We start from the raw sequence: 17500 nt of genomic DNA, 5'->3' as shown, positions 1-17500 counted from the left end.
ACGATGACTGACGACACGACATACCTGACGCGTGTTGCTGGTGATCATGATGCTATTGAGGTCCCCGCAGTTGTAATTACGTATAAGGTCCACGGTGGTGAATGGGGATCTCTCTCTTCCAGCACGTGTCACCTCGTGTTGGACCAGGGTCTGATTCAGGGCGAACACCACCTGAGGGGGGAAAAAAAACAAACACACAACACATGTACAGTTAGTTTGTTTGCTTTGTGTTTCTTTTTATCACAACAGATTTCTCTGTGTGAACTTCGGGCTGCTCTCCCAAGGGAGAGCGAGTCGCCACACTACAGCGCCACCCAATTTTTTTTTTTTTTTTTTTTTTTTTTGCTGCATGCAGTTTTATTTGTTTTTTCCTATCGAAGTGGATTTTTTCTACACAATTTTGTCAGGAACAACCCTTTTGTTGCCGTGGGTTCTTTTACGTGCGCTAAGTGCATGCTGCACACGGGACCTCGGTTTATCGTCTCATCCGAATGACTAGCGTCCAGACCACCACTCAAGGTCTAGTGGAGGGGGTGAGAATATCGGCGGCTGAGCCGTGAATCGAACCAGCGCGTTCAGATTCTCTCGCTTCCTATGCGGACGCGTTACCTCTAGGCCATCACTAGTAGTTAGTAGTTGTTTTGTTTTGCTTTTTACTTCTTTGTTTTTTGTGCTTTTGTTTGTTTGGTTGTTGTTTTTTTTCAATTATTTTTCAGTTTCAGTTTCTCAAGGAGGCGTCACTGCGTTCGGACAATTCCATATACGCTACACCATATCTGCTAGGCAGGCAGATGCTTGACCAGCAGTCATAACCCAGCGCACTCAGTCAGGCCTTGTGTGCATGCTAGCTACCCATCCGTCAGAGTGGATTTCTTCTGCACGTCTTTTGCCAGAGGACAACACTCTCGTTGCCATGGTTTTCTTTTGTCAGTACGTCAAGTGCGTGCTGCACACGGGACCCCCGGGTTTATCGTCTCATTCGGAAGACTTAGACGACGGGCGCAATAGCCGAGTGGTTAAAGCGTTGGACTGTCAATCTGAGGGTCCCGGGTTCGAATCACGGTGACGGCGCCTGGTGGGTAAAGGGTGGATATTTTTACGATCTCCCAGGTCAACATATGTGCAGACCTGCTAGTGCCTGAACCCCCTTCGTGTGTATATGCAAGCAGAAGATCAAATACGCACGTTAAAGATCCTGTAATCCATGTCAGCGTTCGGTGGGTTATGGAAACAAGAACATACCCAGCATGCACACCCCCGAAAACGGAGTATGGCTGCCTACATGGCGGGGTAAAAAAACGGTCATACACGTAAAAGCCCACTCGTGTGCATACGAGTGAACGCAGAAGAAGAAGAAGAAGGAAGACTTAGACGCTCAGTTTGATTTTCCAGTCAAACTTGGGAGAAAGGGCGAGAGCGGGATTCGAACCCACACCCTCACGGACTCACTATATTGGCAACTGAGCGTCTTAACCATTCTGCCACCTTCCTTTAAAAAAACAAGACATAACAGAAATGAGTGAATGAATACCCACTGTTCTGCTTATATCATTTAAATGTAAACTGGGCACAGTAACAGTAATACTAAATGGAATCAATGTATGAACAGAATATTTTAAAATTATGTTATCACTGTAATTTAACTGTGCTTTCTAATATCGCACAGAACGACATTTGAATGAATAATTTACTGTTCTACTAATATGATTCTTGATGTGGAATGACTGGTGTTCAAAATAATATATTGCTGTAACTTACCAGTGTATAATATTATACTTTATCTGTAAACTTTTGTCTGAATGAAAAAAAAAGGTTGTAAAAAAAACAACAACAAAAAACCAACAAAAAACACCACAGAAATAAAGAAACAACCCCCGAATAATGTCCAACCATTCTACTTTCATTCGAAGTTGCTGAATCCCTGTTACACAGTCCACTAGGAGTGTTTGTTTCCATGAAACGATCTACAAACAGTTATTTCTGTAATTGTTGTTGTTGTTAATTACTGTTGAAACACTGATAACTACCGACTGGATGATTTCATTCTTCTTTTTTTTTCTTTTTTTCTTTTTGGATCTTTTTCCCTGTTTATCTCCCTTTATCCATCACCACCACCCCAACATCACACCCATCCCACCCTCCCCCCACTCCCCACACACACACATGGCAAGTCTAATATCACATAAAGTGATAAGACGTTATATTATTAAAAAAAAGAAAAAAGAAAAGAAAGAACATACAGGGAATAAGAGTTTGTTTCTTGAGTTGTTTTTTTTTTTTTTCTCACTTGTCAGGATCTGTGTGGCATTGGTCATTAAAGACAAAGCAGAAAGTACATGCGCATGAATGAATGAAAGAGCGAAAGAAAGAAATAAAGAAAGAAAGGAAGGAAAGGAGAGACAGCGAAGGGGGGAGAGAGGGAGAAGGAGAGGCAGGGGGTAATTAACAATGAACTAATGTTTTATTGAGGGTAAACTGGATAAGCTGAAAACTTCTTTACACCATGTAACTCACTCACAAACACACACACACACACACACACACACACGCCGCGCACATACGCACCAGCTTACGCACGCATGCATACACGGGGTAATATGCACTAATACTTCTGAGCTCTTTTCCCTGTTCACACATTGTCAGAGAGCAAATGAAAAATGTTATTGTGTAGAAGCTCTCACTAGAAGCTCAAACAAAACATGGCATACAAGAATTGTTTATAATTAAACAGAGAGAGAGAGAGATGGGAGGGGGAGGGAGAAATACCTAGAGAGAGACAGAAACAACAACATTAAGAATATTTCTTCTTCTTCTTCTTTTTCCTCTCCTTTTAATCAGAATAACTTCAATGATTCGTAAATCTTAAGACTAAACTCAACGACAGGGCTGTAATCTACGCTCGCTTCCTTTCACAAAAGATCCTGGAGCCAAAGACAGAAGCAAGAGCATAAAGAATACAATCCCCCCCCCCTTTTAATCGGAATAATTACAATGATTCGTAAACTAATGAATGAATGAATTTTCTTTAATGAGGGAAGTGGAATAAGCAAGGACATGCTTTTTTTTTTTTCATCCAGCCCTCAGGGCAAAGAAAATCAACAAGAAAACAAACAAACAAGCAAAAAAAATGATGATGATGATGATGATGATGATGATAATAATATAAAAATAAAAATAACCGATCAAAATAAGACTTAACGACAAGGCTGCAGTCTACGCTTCCTTTCATAAAAAAAAAAAAAATCCTGGAGCCAAACATGCCTTACGCACTCAAATCCCCCCCCCTCCCTCCCTCGCTCGCTCCCCCCCCACCCCCATCCCCCACCTTTTTTTTTCTTCTTCCTCATTCTTGTGCTTTTCCCTGCCTCGCTTTTGTTTTTCTTCCCTTTCTCATTTCCTTCTCTTTTCAACCCCCCCCCCCCCCCCCCCCCACACACACCCCTTCCTCCGCCCGTCCCTCCCCTCCCTTCCCACGACACCTCCTCTATTCTTCTTCCCAATCCCCATCCTCCGGATCACACAGTTGAAGAAACGACGATCAGTGAGGCCAAATGAAACGTCATGAACCGCTGACTGATGAGAGGTGAATGGCGGCAAGATACTGCTGTGACCGTCACTGTTGTCTGGGATTACATGTCACTGCCGCACGGTACTTTGTGTGTGTGTGTGTGTGTGTGTGTGTGTGTGTGTGTGTGTGTGTGTGTGTGTGTGTGTGTGTGTTGACTGAAGAAAGATGACGGACGACTTTGGGGTCACTTTGTGGAGATGAACCCAAATGAAAAGTCTGGGTCTCTCTCTCTCCCTCTCCTTCCCTCCTTCCTTCTTTCCTTCCTTCCCCTCCTTCCTCTCTGTCTCACCTATCAACCCCTGTCTGTCTCCCTCCCCCACCCCACTCTCTCTCTCTCTCTCATTTGTACCCATCTTAAATTTCTGTCTCGAGAAAAAAAGAAAGAAAAAGAAATGAATGGTGAGACACATTATCAGTTGTTTTTGTGTTCCGCCATCGATTGTTTTATTGTTTGGAGAACATTGACAAAAGATCATTCCTCTCTCTCTCTCTCTCTCTCTCTCTCTCTCTCTCTCTCTCTCTCTCGATCGATCGATCGATGTGAAGTTTAATTTAAAATGTTAAAATCAAATTGCGTGACAGAGCAATTATGTTTCGGTTCTGTTGAATCTGGTTTTTCCCTCATTTTTCAAATCGTTATCTTTATGTGTACGTGTTCTCATGTGGACAGGCTGGTGGCCTTCGCATTAAACTTCTTGCGTTCCTGCATTCTCTCTCTCTCTCTGTCACACACACACACACACACACACACACACACACACACACACACACACACACACACACACACACACACACTAACCATTCGATCGGGTTTTTAAAACGATACTAACCAGCGGCTTGTCTAACCCTTTCGGCAACTAGTGCCAAAGCAAATCCAAGTAATCATGCTTGAATTGTTCTGACTTACTCTTCAACGCGGGCTCATCCATTTGGACACGTATGTGCGCACGTGGTTTTTTGTTTTGTTTTTGTTTTGTTTGTATGTGTGTGTGTGTGTGTGTGTGTGTGTGTGTGTGTGTGTGTGTGTGTGTGTGTGTGTGTGTGTGTGTGTGTGTGTGTGTGTGTGTGTGTGTGCGGTTTTTTTTGTTTTGTTTTTTTCCCTTTCTTCTTCTTCTTCTGTTGTTGTTGTTGTTGTTGTTGTTGTTGTTGTTTCAATTTCTTATTCGTGTCTTTCTTTGTGATCGTACCCACACCAAGTGCAGAGCAGATTGACAACTTCTCTCTCCTTCTCTCTCTCTCCTCCCTCCCTCTCTTCTTCTCTCTCCCTCTCTCTCTCCCACTCCCTCCCTCCCTCTCTCACTCCCTCCCTCTCTCTCCATCTCCCCTATCTCTCTTTCCCCCCTCTCTCTCTACAATAGTTGTTACAAAAAAAGGGAGAGCGGTGGGGAGGGGTGAAGGAGGATTTGAACCATTCATAGAAAAAAAAAGGGAGACCATTCGTTTGAATTCTCTCAGACAGAGAGAGAGGAGAGAGAGAGACAGAGACAGAGAAAGACAGAAAGGAAAGAGAGAGACAGAGAGGAAAGAGATAGAGACACAGAGAGAGGAGAGAGATAAAGAGTAGAGAGACAGAGACAGAGAGGAGAGAGAGAGAACGAGAGAGAGACAGAGAGAGAGACAGAGAGGAGAGACAGAGAGAGAAAGAGAGACAGAGACAGAGGAGAGAGAGAGAGCAAGAGAGAGAGAGACAGACAGACAGAGACAGACAGACAGACAGAGAGACAGAGAGGACAGAGACAGACAGACAGACACAGAGAGAGAGGTGGGGATGGGGGTGGGGAGCTTGTATGCCGGATATGGTTGCGGTTTTGTCCCCTGTGGTCTCCTCAAATACATCGGCAGTGAAAGTGATCTGGAGATGCCACTTATGATTTGGTGGGCGCTCCATCTTGAGATGGAGAAGAAAAAACAAACACACACACACACACACACACACACACATCGATGACTTTCAAAAGCTGCCTGTGGAAGGTGATATTAAGAATAAAGAAGAAAAAGAGACAACGAAGTATCTTGTTAAAAAAAATGAAGTGTACTATAGTAACTGATAAATAATTGATAAATAATTAATCTTGACATCTTTAGCTAGGGGATCCCCAAAGGATGCATAGAGGGAGGGTGTGTGTGTGGGGGGGGGGGGGGGGGGGGGGGGGTAAAAATCTGTGTGTACATCATCTGAGTTATTTCAACCAGGCATTGTCAGGCGGGGAACGAACACAGGTTCAATGTTGCGTAATGGTAACCGTTACAACCCACCACCTGTGCGTATATCTGTGCCGCGTATTATAAGTACGCGCGCACGACGGAACATGCAGTGAAAAAAAAAAAAACAAAAAACAAACAAAAAAACAAAACAAAACAAGAGAGGCAAGGCCTTCAAGACTCACTTGTGATACACTTTAAAAAAAATTCGAAGCTTTTTATATATTGAGTATAATTTCAAAATGTAATGTTTAAGATGAGAAAGATCAGTTTAAAGCAAATTAAGTCCCCTAGCATTAATTACAGAGTAATTTCCCTTTTTTTACTATCTGCACCAAAACGTTTGCAAAATAAATAAAACTTCTATGCTGAGCAAAAGAAGTTCATGTTTGAACAGAAAATGATAATAATGACTGCTCTTGTTGTTGGGTCAGAATATCAGATCAAAGTACCAAGTTTAGAGAATACAAAAAATAATATAAATATAACAGTAAATGCAGTTTGCATATAATTTGGCTTCATTTTTTTGGGTGCCCATCCCAGAGGTGCAATATTGTTTTAAACAAGATGACTGGAAAGAACTGAATTTTTCCTATTTTTATGCCTAATTTGGTGTCAACTGACAAAGTATTTGCAGAGAAAATGTCAATGTTAAAGTTTACCACGGACACACACAGACACACACACACACAAACAACCGAACACCGGGTTAAAACATAGACTCACTTTGTTTACACAAGTGAGTCAAAAATGCTCCGTATAACCATGGACATGGTCGTGTAACAAGCAAACAAACAAACAAACAAACACACAAACAAACGATTTATTCAATATAAGGCCATCGACCCATTTGAAAGTGTTATGATAAGGTCACTAGTGTGCTTCCACGTGTCTTCGCACGGAACGGATTGACGCAGCCCGCGTGAGATCACTTTATTTCCAAAGAAAACAAATCATCCAGCACGACGTGTCTTGTCTCCGCCGAACAAAACGTGCCCGGGACGCGAGAGATTCAGGGGGCTCTAATCCCCCAGCGGAACTCGCAAATTTGACAGGCCGTGTCGCTCCTCAAGAGGGGGGATCAATCTAATCTTCCACTTACTTCTCGGACGACATTCCCACGTTGCCACACACACACACACACACACACACACACACAGAGACTCGGTCGGATTCGTTGGACAAGGGATGTGAGTGAGACACAGAGAGAGAGGGGTGGGGTGGGGTGGAAGAGAGAGATAGAGAGAGGAAGAGAGAGAGGGGGAGAGGGAGAGAGGGAGAGAGAGAGGAAGAGAGAGAGCGTGTGTGTGTGAGAGTGAGAGAGAGAGGGGAAGAGAGAGGGATAGAGAGAGAGAGGGGAGGGAGAGAGAGTGATAGAGAGGGGAAGAGAGAGAGACGAGAGAGAGTCAGACAGACATACAGAGAGACAGAAAGTAAAAAAAGATAGTGACAGAGACAGACAGACAGACAGACAGATAAACAGAAAGTGTGTATGTGAGAGAGAGAGAGCGAGAGAGAAGAGAGAACACTGACTTGCTTATTGCGCACCGGCCATAGGCCCTCATAGAAACAATGGGGAATGGAGTACTGGGGGCAGGGGAGTGAGGTGGACGTCGTCGAGAAATCTTTCAATCATAAATATGTCCAAAAATTTCACCTGTGAAACGTCCCCTTCCGTTAATTGCATGAAAGAGAATATTGAGAGAGACAGACAGACAGACAGACAGACAGAGAGAGGGGGGGAGAGAGACAGACAGACAGACAGAAAGAGGGAGAGAATACGAATACAAATACTTGATTCATTATAGGCCAGAGCCCCTCATGAAGGGGTGTATATACATACAAGCATATCACAGCCGAGAGACAGAGAGAGACAGAGACAGAGAGAGACTGAGAGACAGACAGAGAATATGAATACAAATACAAATACTTTATTCATAATACGTCATAGCCTCTCATGAAGGGGTGTACATACATACAAGCACATCACAACAGAGAGAGAGAGAGAGAGACAGAGACAGAGACAGAGGGAGGGAGAAAGAGAAAGACATAGACAGAAAGAGTGGGGGGGGGTGAGAATGAGATGGCTGACAAGAGAGAGAGAGAGAGAGAGAGAGAGAGGGAGGGAGGGAGAGAGAGGGAGGGGGGGAGAAGATGACGGTGGTGGTCCACCACAAAGGAAAACGCTTATCACAGAAAACTTCTCGGCACTGGAGAGAGAGCTGACATGGAAGAATTAACTCTTAGCTGTTTTTTGGAGGGCGGTTTCTGAGACCATAAATAAAAGAGAGGAAGGTACTTATCTCCCCTCTGTCTCTGTCTCTCTCTGTCTCTCTCTGTCTCTTGTTGCCCACGGTTCACCTTTACTGAAGTCTCACCCTGTCGGCTGCGAAAGCGCAGTCTTCGCTTCCGGTATGTTCCATCGTACATGATGATGATGGAGTCTCCCGTCGGACCGACGGATGAGCAGGCAGACAGGCTTATCTGTCGGTGTGTGTCCTCATATGGGAGAAGAGGCCGATTCTGGATGAGCAGCACTTCCCACAGGTTTTGCAAAGGAAAACGTTTCCAGAAGTTAAGCCCCGCTTCCTTCGCTCACGCTTCTCCTTAATCGCCAGCGTTCTCTTGTTTTCAAACGTCTTTATGCCACAGCATCCTCAAGCGAGAGCGGTCAAGGGCATCAGTTTCCCAGGAAGCGATGTCTAGGTCACAAGCTTTGAGCCTGGTTATCTGACCAGCCCAGGTAACTTTTTTTTTCGTGAAGAGGCGTTGTGCAGTCCCTTCCCCACTCTCTCGCCTACCGACGCTCACAGTCCCACAGGTGCGGATACTGCCACGTGTAGGACGGCCTCGGCAGGTGCAGGTTTCTTCTTCAGAGTTCCGTCTCCTAGGAGGACTTCCAGCCAAGCATAAGAGCTCCCCCTGCCCGATGGTCATCCTCTTCCGCCTTCACAGCCGGCGACTGTGGGATTCGAACCAGCGCGCTCAGGTTCTCTCGCTTCCTGGGCGGACGCGTTACCACCAGGCCAAGACCCCACAGAAGAGACGTGAGGTCAGACAGTAAACAAGGTGAAGGACACAATAACAAAACTCCCAAGAATTTTTTTTTTTTTTTTTTGTCTCCTTCCTTGCCAACTCGCAGCCCATCATCTGCCATTGATTGCAAAAGATCGAGGAGGAGGGAGGTGGAGGGGGGAGAGCGGGTGGTGGGGGAGATGATGGGGGCTGGGGAGAGTGTGTGTGTGGGGGGGGGGGAGGTGACCTGGGGGGGGGGGGTGGGGAGCGTGGGGGGCATTTTCGGCGGAGGGCTGAAGGGGAGGGGAGCAGGGGGGGGGGGATGGGCAGGGGAAATTACAATCACAGCCCAGTCGACTTCTCCTCAGTCACAGACTAGACGGCTGGAAAACCCCACGCAGCACACAGCTCATCTTTGCCTGGAGTCTCGGCCAGTCTCTCTGGGTCAACATCATCACACCAAGAAAAACAAAAGGCCGCCCGCTGGGTTCCCAATGCCCAGTCGATGAAACAAACACACTGTCGGTCCCCTCACTGTCTGTCTGTCTGTGTGTCTGTCTCCCCGTCTGCCACTGCCTTCAGTTCTCTTCCGCTCACTTCAGTCGTCGCTAGCTTGCCTCCCTTTTGCTGTCCGGACACAAGGGGAGTGCTCTTTGCCTTGGCCGGTTTGTCTTGTTTGTTGTTACGTCGTCAGAAATGATCCGTGCTTTTTTTCTTTTTAATTATCTTTTTTTTTCTTTTCTTTTTCTTTGTTGTGTCATGTTGTGTGTGTGTGTGTGTGTGTGTGTGTGTGTGTGTGTGAGGGAGAGTGTGTGTATGTATTTTTTTGTATCTCTTTTTATCACAAAAGATTTCTCTGTGTGAAATTCGGGCTGCTCTCCCCAGGGAGAGCGAGTCGCTACACTACAGCGCCACCCATTCTTTTGGTATTTTTTTCATGCGTGCAGTTTTATTAATTCCTATCGAAGTGGATTTTTCTACAGAATTTTGCCAGGAACAATCCTTTTGTTGCCGTGGGTTCTTTTACGTGCGCTAAGTGCATGCTGCACACGAGACCTCCGTTTATCGCCTCATCCGAATGACTAGCGTCCAGACCACCACTCAAGGTCTAGTGGAGGGGGAAAAAAATATCGGCGGCTGAGCCGTGATTCGAACCAGCGCGCTCAGATTCACTCGCTTCCTAGGAGGACGCGTTACCTCTAGGCCATCACTCCACTGTGTGTGTTTTGCTTGCTTATGGATAAATTTAGTGACTAATTTGTTTACATTTGCAGGTTTGAAGCTATTTAGAAACAAAACATAATAACAACGTACTTGTTGGTTTTCACTGAGAGGGTGGACTGAGGAGGGATTACGCTAGCATCTGTAGATTATTAATTTTCAGTCACACAGAAACTCTGTCAGTCCGTAATGTGTGACTCTTGCACACACACACACACACACACACACACACACACACACACAGAGAAATACAGCCAAGACTGGCGAAATTTGTTCATGAATGGTTCTCTTCTTAATATGCTCATGTTTATGTTTCATTGTGTCTTATAAACTTTAAGGTTTTACTACAATAAAAAGTATTCTATTCTATTCTACTCAAACACACACACACACACACACACACACACACACACACACACACGCACGCACTACATAATTGTGACCCCCCAACCCCGAACACACACATTCTCCCCGACACAATCACAAGTCATGGCTCAGTGAGTTCCCCTTGTTCACAAGAAGCGGAAACACGAAAACAAACGTATCACATCAGGAGCTTTGTAAATGTGCCATGGTTCAACCACAGGAATGCACATTTACCAAACAGACCCCTGTCACTCGCGATTCCAGAGGAATTCAGTTCCCGATGAAAACTTCAGTTATCGGAAGTTCCGCCCAGCTTCGCCGGGGTTATCAGTCCGGGCGTGACGGGTAGAATGGAAAGTTTTCCTGTCAAAGAACGTGTCTTAATCAACCGTTATCAGTTTCCGTTATAAAAGCGCGACGAATCTTCCTTGGATAAGACAGATATACCGCCCCCCCCCCCTCCTCCCCCTCCCCCCACAGAGTTTCTCAATGATCGAGGCGTCGTTGTGTTCGGACAATTCCATACACGCTACTCCCGATCAGCAGCATTACCCAACGCGCTTAGTCAGGACTCGAGTGCTTACATATATTATTTGTGTACCTACTATCAGAGTGAATTTTTTCTACAGAATTTTGCCAGAGGACAACACTCATCAGTGTTGCGACTGATGGGTTCTTGTTCAGCGGCGCGCCAAATGAGTGCTGCACACAGTACCTCGGTTTATCATCTCTTCTGAATGGCTAAAAGCTCCAGTTTGGTTCAGTTTCCTGTCAAACTTGGGAGCTTTAACTTACTCAGTACGGCCAGTCCTCTCTTCTCATCTACACAGACCCCTCAGATGTCCAGTGGGTGTCTGAATGACCCAACCTTTAGCTTCCGTCGTCAGAATTGTGGCATTCTTTGTCAGCATTCACGTCTTCAGTATAAGAGCCTTCCGCTTGCAATATTTTGATGGTGGTAATTGGGGTGAAACGCTGTTAACGTCGTCTCTTTCGCCGTTCGTATGGAGAGAGTTAAAGGGCGAGACCGGAATTCGAACTGAACCCAGACCCTCAAGAACAGTAGTAGTGGGTTTTTTTTTTCTTCTTCTTCTTTCTCAAGGCCTGACTAAGCGCATTGGGTTACGCTGCTGGTCAGGCACCTGCTTGGCAGATGTGGTGTAACGTATATGGATTTGTCCGAACGCAGTGACGCCTCCTTGAGCTACTGAAAACCGTGAAACTGAAACCTCGAGAACACTATTCTTGTAAAGTCTCTTAACCATCCTGCCACCTTCCTCACACAGAGAGAGAGAGGGAGACTCTTTAAAAACAACAACAACAACACCTCCATAGCTTTCAAGTGCAGAGTGAGAAGAACCACCTGCCGCAATATAGCTCCCCGCCACTGACCCCTTTCAAGATCTACTGCGCATGCGCCATGTTTTACGCTCTTCCGGCCCTCCAACAACAAAGAGCTCGGCAAAAGGGAAATAATCGCTCTAACCTCTCTCTCTCTCTCTCTCTCTCTCGCTCCATCTCGGCTTTTAATTTTTATTTTAGCGGCACGGGTTTAGTGGAGAAACTCAAGGAGATTGCCTTTACGGCTTCAACCTGCGGAGCGCCGTTACCCACTCAGCGGGGAGGGGAGGTTTTTGTTATTGCTCTCATTAGTGTTGCCTTTGTTCTTGGCTTTTAAAGTGTTCTGGGGTCGACAAGGAGTATAGTGGTAGAGATTTCCCATGACGGCGGGCGGCCGTTTGTGTGTGTGTATGTGTGTGTGTGTGTTGTGTTGTGTTGTGTTGTGTGTGTGTGTGTGTGTGTGTGTGCTAGTGAGTGTGTGTGTGTGTGTGTGTGTGTCTGTGCGTGCAGTCTACCCCTTCTCTTTCTCTCTGTCTCTCTCTCTCTCTATCTGTTTATTCTTTCTCTGTCTGTCTCTCCCTCCCTCTCTCTCTCTGTGTCAGTCTTTGTCTTTGTCTATCTGTCTGTCTCTCCTCTTCCCCCCCCCCCTTCTCTCTCCCCTCTCTTTCTAATCCTCCTTTCTCCTCTCCTCCTTTTTCCTTCTTACCTGCCCCTCCCCCCTCTCTCTCTCCTCTCCTCTCTCCCTCTCTCTTCTCTCCCTCTCTCCCATCTCTCTCTCTTCACCCACCTCTCTCTCTCTCCCCCTCCTCTCTCCTCTCTCTCCCCTCCTCCTCTCTTCTCTCTCTCCTCCTCCTCTCTCTCTCTGTCTCTCTCTCCTCTCTCCCATCTCTCTCTCTCTTCACCCCACCTCTCTCTCTCCCCTTCCTCTCCTCTCTCTCTCTCCCCCACCCCTCTCTCTCTCTCCTCCTCTCTTCTCTCTCTCCCTCCTCTCACTCTCTCCCCCCCTCTCTCTCTCTCTTCACCCCTCCCTCTCTTCCCCCCTCTTCCCCCTTCTATCTCTCTTCCCCCTCTCTCTCCCCCTTGCCCCCACCCCCCTCTCTCTCTCTCTCTCTCTCTGTCTCTCAATGGTGACACCCCCCCCCTCCTCCCACACAGCGTTCACCAGCAGGAGGCGGTAATTTGATCGATAAACCAAAGCGCCGAAGGAAGATCAAAGACACGCGCACGTCAAGAAGGTAGTGTGTGTGTGGGTGGGGGGGGGGGGGGTGGGGGAGGGGGGGGGGGGGGGGAGAGAGAGAGGGGTGGTGCGGGGGGAGGAAGAGCGGGCGTAGGAGGAGCACTATCTATCTCTCTCCTCACCAATGTACTCACCTGCTACTACTGCTGCTACTACTATTGCTACTAAGGTGAACGGAGAGATAGAGGGGAGGAGGGGTGGAAGAAGGAAGGGTGGGGAGGAAGACGAGGGCAGAGAGAGAAAGAAAAAAAGAGAGAGAGCGAAAGAGAGAGAGAGAGAGACTTCAGTCAGAGATGCAAAGAGAAAGGGAGAGAGAGAGAGCGAGAGAGAGAGAGAGTGTGTGTGTGTGTGTGTCAGTCAGAGATGCAAAGAGAGAGAGAGAGAGAGAGTCAGAGATAAAGAGAGAGAGTGAGAGAGGGAGAGACTGAGGGAGACAGAAACACAAAGAGGGAGAGAGAGAGAGAAAGAGAGAGAGAGAGAGAGAGAGAGAGATAGAGAGATAGACTGTCAGTCAGAGATACAAAGAGAAAGAGACACAGAGAGTCATAGATAAAGACAGAGAGAGAGGGGGAGAGACTGAGGGAGATAGAGACACAAAGAGAGAAAGAGAGGGGGAGACTGATAGAGAGAGAGAGAGAGGCGGGCAGAAACAGAGAGGAGAGAGGGAAAAAAAGGGGAGGGAGAGACACAGAGATAGACAAACAGACAGACATAAAATCAGACAAAGCAGTGAACGGACACCCCCCAAACCCCCCAACCCTCCAGCCCCCTCCCTTATCTTAGAACAGAAAAAAACAGGCAAAGTCTCTGTCTCTCTCTCTCTGTCACTGTCTCAGTCTCTCTGTCTGTCTCTCTCTGACTCTCTGTCTCTGTCCCTCTCTCTCTGTGTATCTGACTGTCTCAATCACTCCCTCAGTCTCTCCGTCTCTCTCTGTCTCTCTTTCGCTTCCCCCCCCCCCCCCCATTCCCCCCTCTCTCTCTCCCTGCCTCCCTCTCTCCCCCTCCCTCCCTGATTATCCCCCTCTCTCCCCCCTCCCACCCTCTTTCTCTACCCCTCTCCCACACCCACCCATCTCTCCCCCCCCCCCCCACTCTCTCTCTCCTCGTTAAAAAGCAGACAGCAGCAACAGAAGGAAACCCGTTTCGCCTGCAGACAGGTATGTCCTGGCACTCACTCACATCAAAGGGAATCTCTCACCTGCCCTGCCCGTGCCCCCCCCCCCCCCCCCCCCAAACCCTGCAACCCTTTCTTGCCGGTGCGTGAGGTGGGCTCTGGGGGTAGGGGTGTGGGTGTGGGTGTGGGTGGGCTATAGGGGCCAGAAGTACCCCTTGTGAACTCCCCTAGGGGCATCCACCCACATCCACCACCCCCCGCCCACCATCCTACCACCTACCTATTATCACCAGTGTAGGGCACTCCTGACCACTATACCCCCCCACCCTCCACGGATCCCATCCCCTTCTTAACACACATTATACACGCACCCACACGCGCACGCGCGCGCGCGCGCACACACACACACACACACACACACACACACGAAAACACTCACACACGAAAACACACACACACACACACGAAAACACGTACACGCAAGTGCACACACACACACACACACACACACACACACACACACACACACCTGCCGTCACCTTCTGTGTTGGATAAGGAGTTGTTTTCATTGTAATTTGTTGTCGTCGTTGTTGTTGTTGATGTTGCTGTCAGATTGAGCTTAGAGGTTTGTTGGATAGGGATTTTTTGTTGTTGTTCTTGTTCTTGTTCTTGTTGTTGTCGCTCTTGTTGTTGTTGTTGTTGCTGTCTTGTCAGCTTCTGCATAAAGATGTGTTGGATAGGGAGTTGTACAGAGAGAGAGAGAGAGAGAGAGAGAGAGAGAGGGAGAGAGAGCCAGCCCCTTCTGACAGTCTTCCGTCTTATTCCAGAAAGGCAACGGTGCTTTGTTTTATTAGCCTGCTTTGTTTGGTTATTGTTGTGTTCAGTTCAAACGCAACCTTCTGCACCCGTTTTCCAGTGGCGCTCATCCTTACCTTCCCCTGACACCATTCTTCCACCCCACCCCTCCCTCTCCTCCCACCCCACTACTGCCGGCGCTACACCCGGGATTTCTTTTTACGTCACCATCTTCTTCTCCTTCTTCGTTCGTGGGTTGCAACTCCTACGTTCACTCGTATGTACCACGAGTGGGCTTTTTACGTGTATGACCGTTTTTTACCCCTGCCATGTAGGCAGCCATACTCCGTTTTCGGGAGCGTGCATGCTGGGTAAGGTCTTGTTTCCATAACCCACCGAACGCTGACATGGATGATAGGATCTTTAACGTGCGTATTTGATCTTCTGCTTGCGTGTACACACGAAGGGGGGTTCAGGCACTGAGCAGGTCTGCACATAATTAAGTTGACCTGTGGAGATCGGGAAAATCTCCACACTTTACCCACCAGGCGCCGTTACCGAGATTCGCACCCGGGACCCTCAGATTGAATGTCCAACGCTTTAAGCACTTGGCTGTTGCGCCCGTCCTTTTTACGTCACCGTTCCCGTGTGGGTGAGTGAGTTTTCCCTACCCGGTGCTATCGATGTAATGTTGGGACCAACTACCATCCTACCACCCACCATCACCATTGTAGGGCACTCCTGACCACCCCCAAACCCCCGACTGTTAAAGAAGTTTGGCCACACCCCCCCCTCCCTCCGACACCCCACCCCCTTTCTTAGCAACAACACATACACGCACGCACACACACACACGCGCGCGCGCGCGCAACCACATACACGCAATCTCTCACACACACACACACACACACACACACACACACACACACAATCTTATTGCTGAAAGGCGACGGTGGTTTGTTTATTATCTTGCTTTGTTTGGTTGTTGTTGTTGTTGTTTTGTTCAAACCCCACCTTCTGCACCCGTTTTTTCAGTGACGCTCGGTCTTTACCCTCCTCTGACACTATTCTTCCACCCCCCTTGCCACCCTCCCCCCCCCCCCCCCCCACACACACATCTCTACAGCCGGCACCACACCCGGAATTTCTTTTTTTTTTACGTCACCGTTCCTGTGTGGTGAATTAGGAGTCCCCTACCCGGTGCTATCGATGTAATATTGTGGGGGGACCACCGCTGAGTCATTCGAGTCGTGGTGTGCTGTTCAGTGGAGCTTGTTCTAACTCGACACACACGTTAGGATATATAGCAGCACCACCACTACCATGCCACCTAAGTAAGCCCCCCCTACTGACTAATCTGCTTAATCGCGACATACACAGCATGGCTGAGGGAGAGCGTCCTCCTTCCCCCTCGTAGAGGAGACCACCACCACCACCACCACCACCACCACCACAACCGCTGTTGTCGTTCCCGACGACGTGGGTTTATTGACATGGGAGGGGAGGGGTGGGGGTGTTGGTGGAGGAGCGGGGGGAGGGGGGAGATACGAAATTCAGCACATGCAAAGAACAAAAACAGAAACTTTTTGAGGGTATTGTTGTGGGATCTTGGCACAATGGCACCGCAGATCAATTCTGTGATGAAATCTTAAGACCGATTTTTTTTTGTTTTTGTTTGTTTGTTTGTTTGTTGGGGGGGGGGGGTCGGGTAGGTGGGTATTCCAAACGACCCCAAGATGTTGTTGGATATCAAAGAGTATTCGAGATCAAGGGTCTCACCATGAGAGCATGACATAAAAAGGACGCTTTTTGGTTTGTTTGGGTTTTTTTTTTTTCGATAGATCTTTCTGATGATGGATGAGGAAGAAGATGATACTGCTGTTCTGGTGATCAAAGATCATGTTTTGAAGATCTTCATTTTTTTTTTCTTTTGCTGTTGTGGGCTGTAACTCCCACGTTCATTTGTATGTATGAATGATTTTTTTTTTTTTTTTTTTTTTACATGTGACCGTTTTTACCCCGCCATGTTGGCAACTATACTCAGTTGTTGTTGTTTTTTTTTGGGGGGGGGGACTGGGGGACTAGGGGGTTGGGGGGCATGATGGGCATAAGTATTCGCATTTCCATTTACCTACCGAACGCTGACAAAGATCACAGGGACTTTAAGGTGCGTATTGATCTTCTGCACGCGCATACGCACGAAGGGGGTTCAGACACTAGCAGATCTGCACATCTATTGACCTGAAAGATCGGACCCCCCTAACCCCCCACCTCTCTCAGCCAGGTGGTCTTTTCTCATTGAACACTGTGTTTGTGTTTCCAACAGTACCCACCGAACGCTGACATTATGATGATAATATTTTTATCATCTTCAACGTGCGGGTTCTATAATTATCTTCTGCAAGAGTATGCGCACGATGTGTGTGGTGTGGGGGGGAGACGGGGAGCATTATTATAATCCATCCTTAACTCATCAGGCTCTGTCGGGAATCGAACCCGGCACCACACAGAACCTTGGGGGGGAGGGGGGGGGGGGGGGGGGGGACTACAACGCTTTAACCTCTCGCCTTTGGCTCCCGTTCGATGTTGAAAAACAGCAGGAAGAAGAAGAAGAAGAAGAAGAAGAAGAAGAAGAAAGCAA

The 17500-nt window shown here is 47.5% G+C and overlaps 1 protein-coding gene across 1 annotated transcript in view; it reads right to left on the bottom strand.

Annotated features, from left to right (window-relative positions):
- LOC143279738 (metalloprotease TIKI1-like) overlaps positions 1-17500 on the bottom strand; it is a 230590-nt gene that overhangs the window by 18290 nt on the left and 194800 nt on the right. The window contains exon 4 of the mRNA XM_076583863.1: positions 25-171. Within this exon, the coding sequence (XP_076439978.1) occupies positions 25-171 (147 nt within the window). The remainder of the gene's footprint in view (positions 1-24; positions 172-17500) is intronic.

This window comes from Babylonia areolata, chromosome 3, assembly GCF_041734735.1.
Source record: "Babylonia areolata isolate BAREFJ2019XMU chromosome 3, ASM4173473v1, whole genome shotgun sequence".
NCBI lineage: Eukaryota > Metazoa > Mollusca > Gastropoda > Neogastropoda > Buccinidae > Babylonia > Babylonia areolata.
The sequence above is the reverse complement of the archived record's forward strand: the minus strand, read 5'-3'. Positions and strand labels throughout refer to the sequence as shown.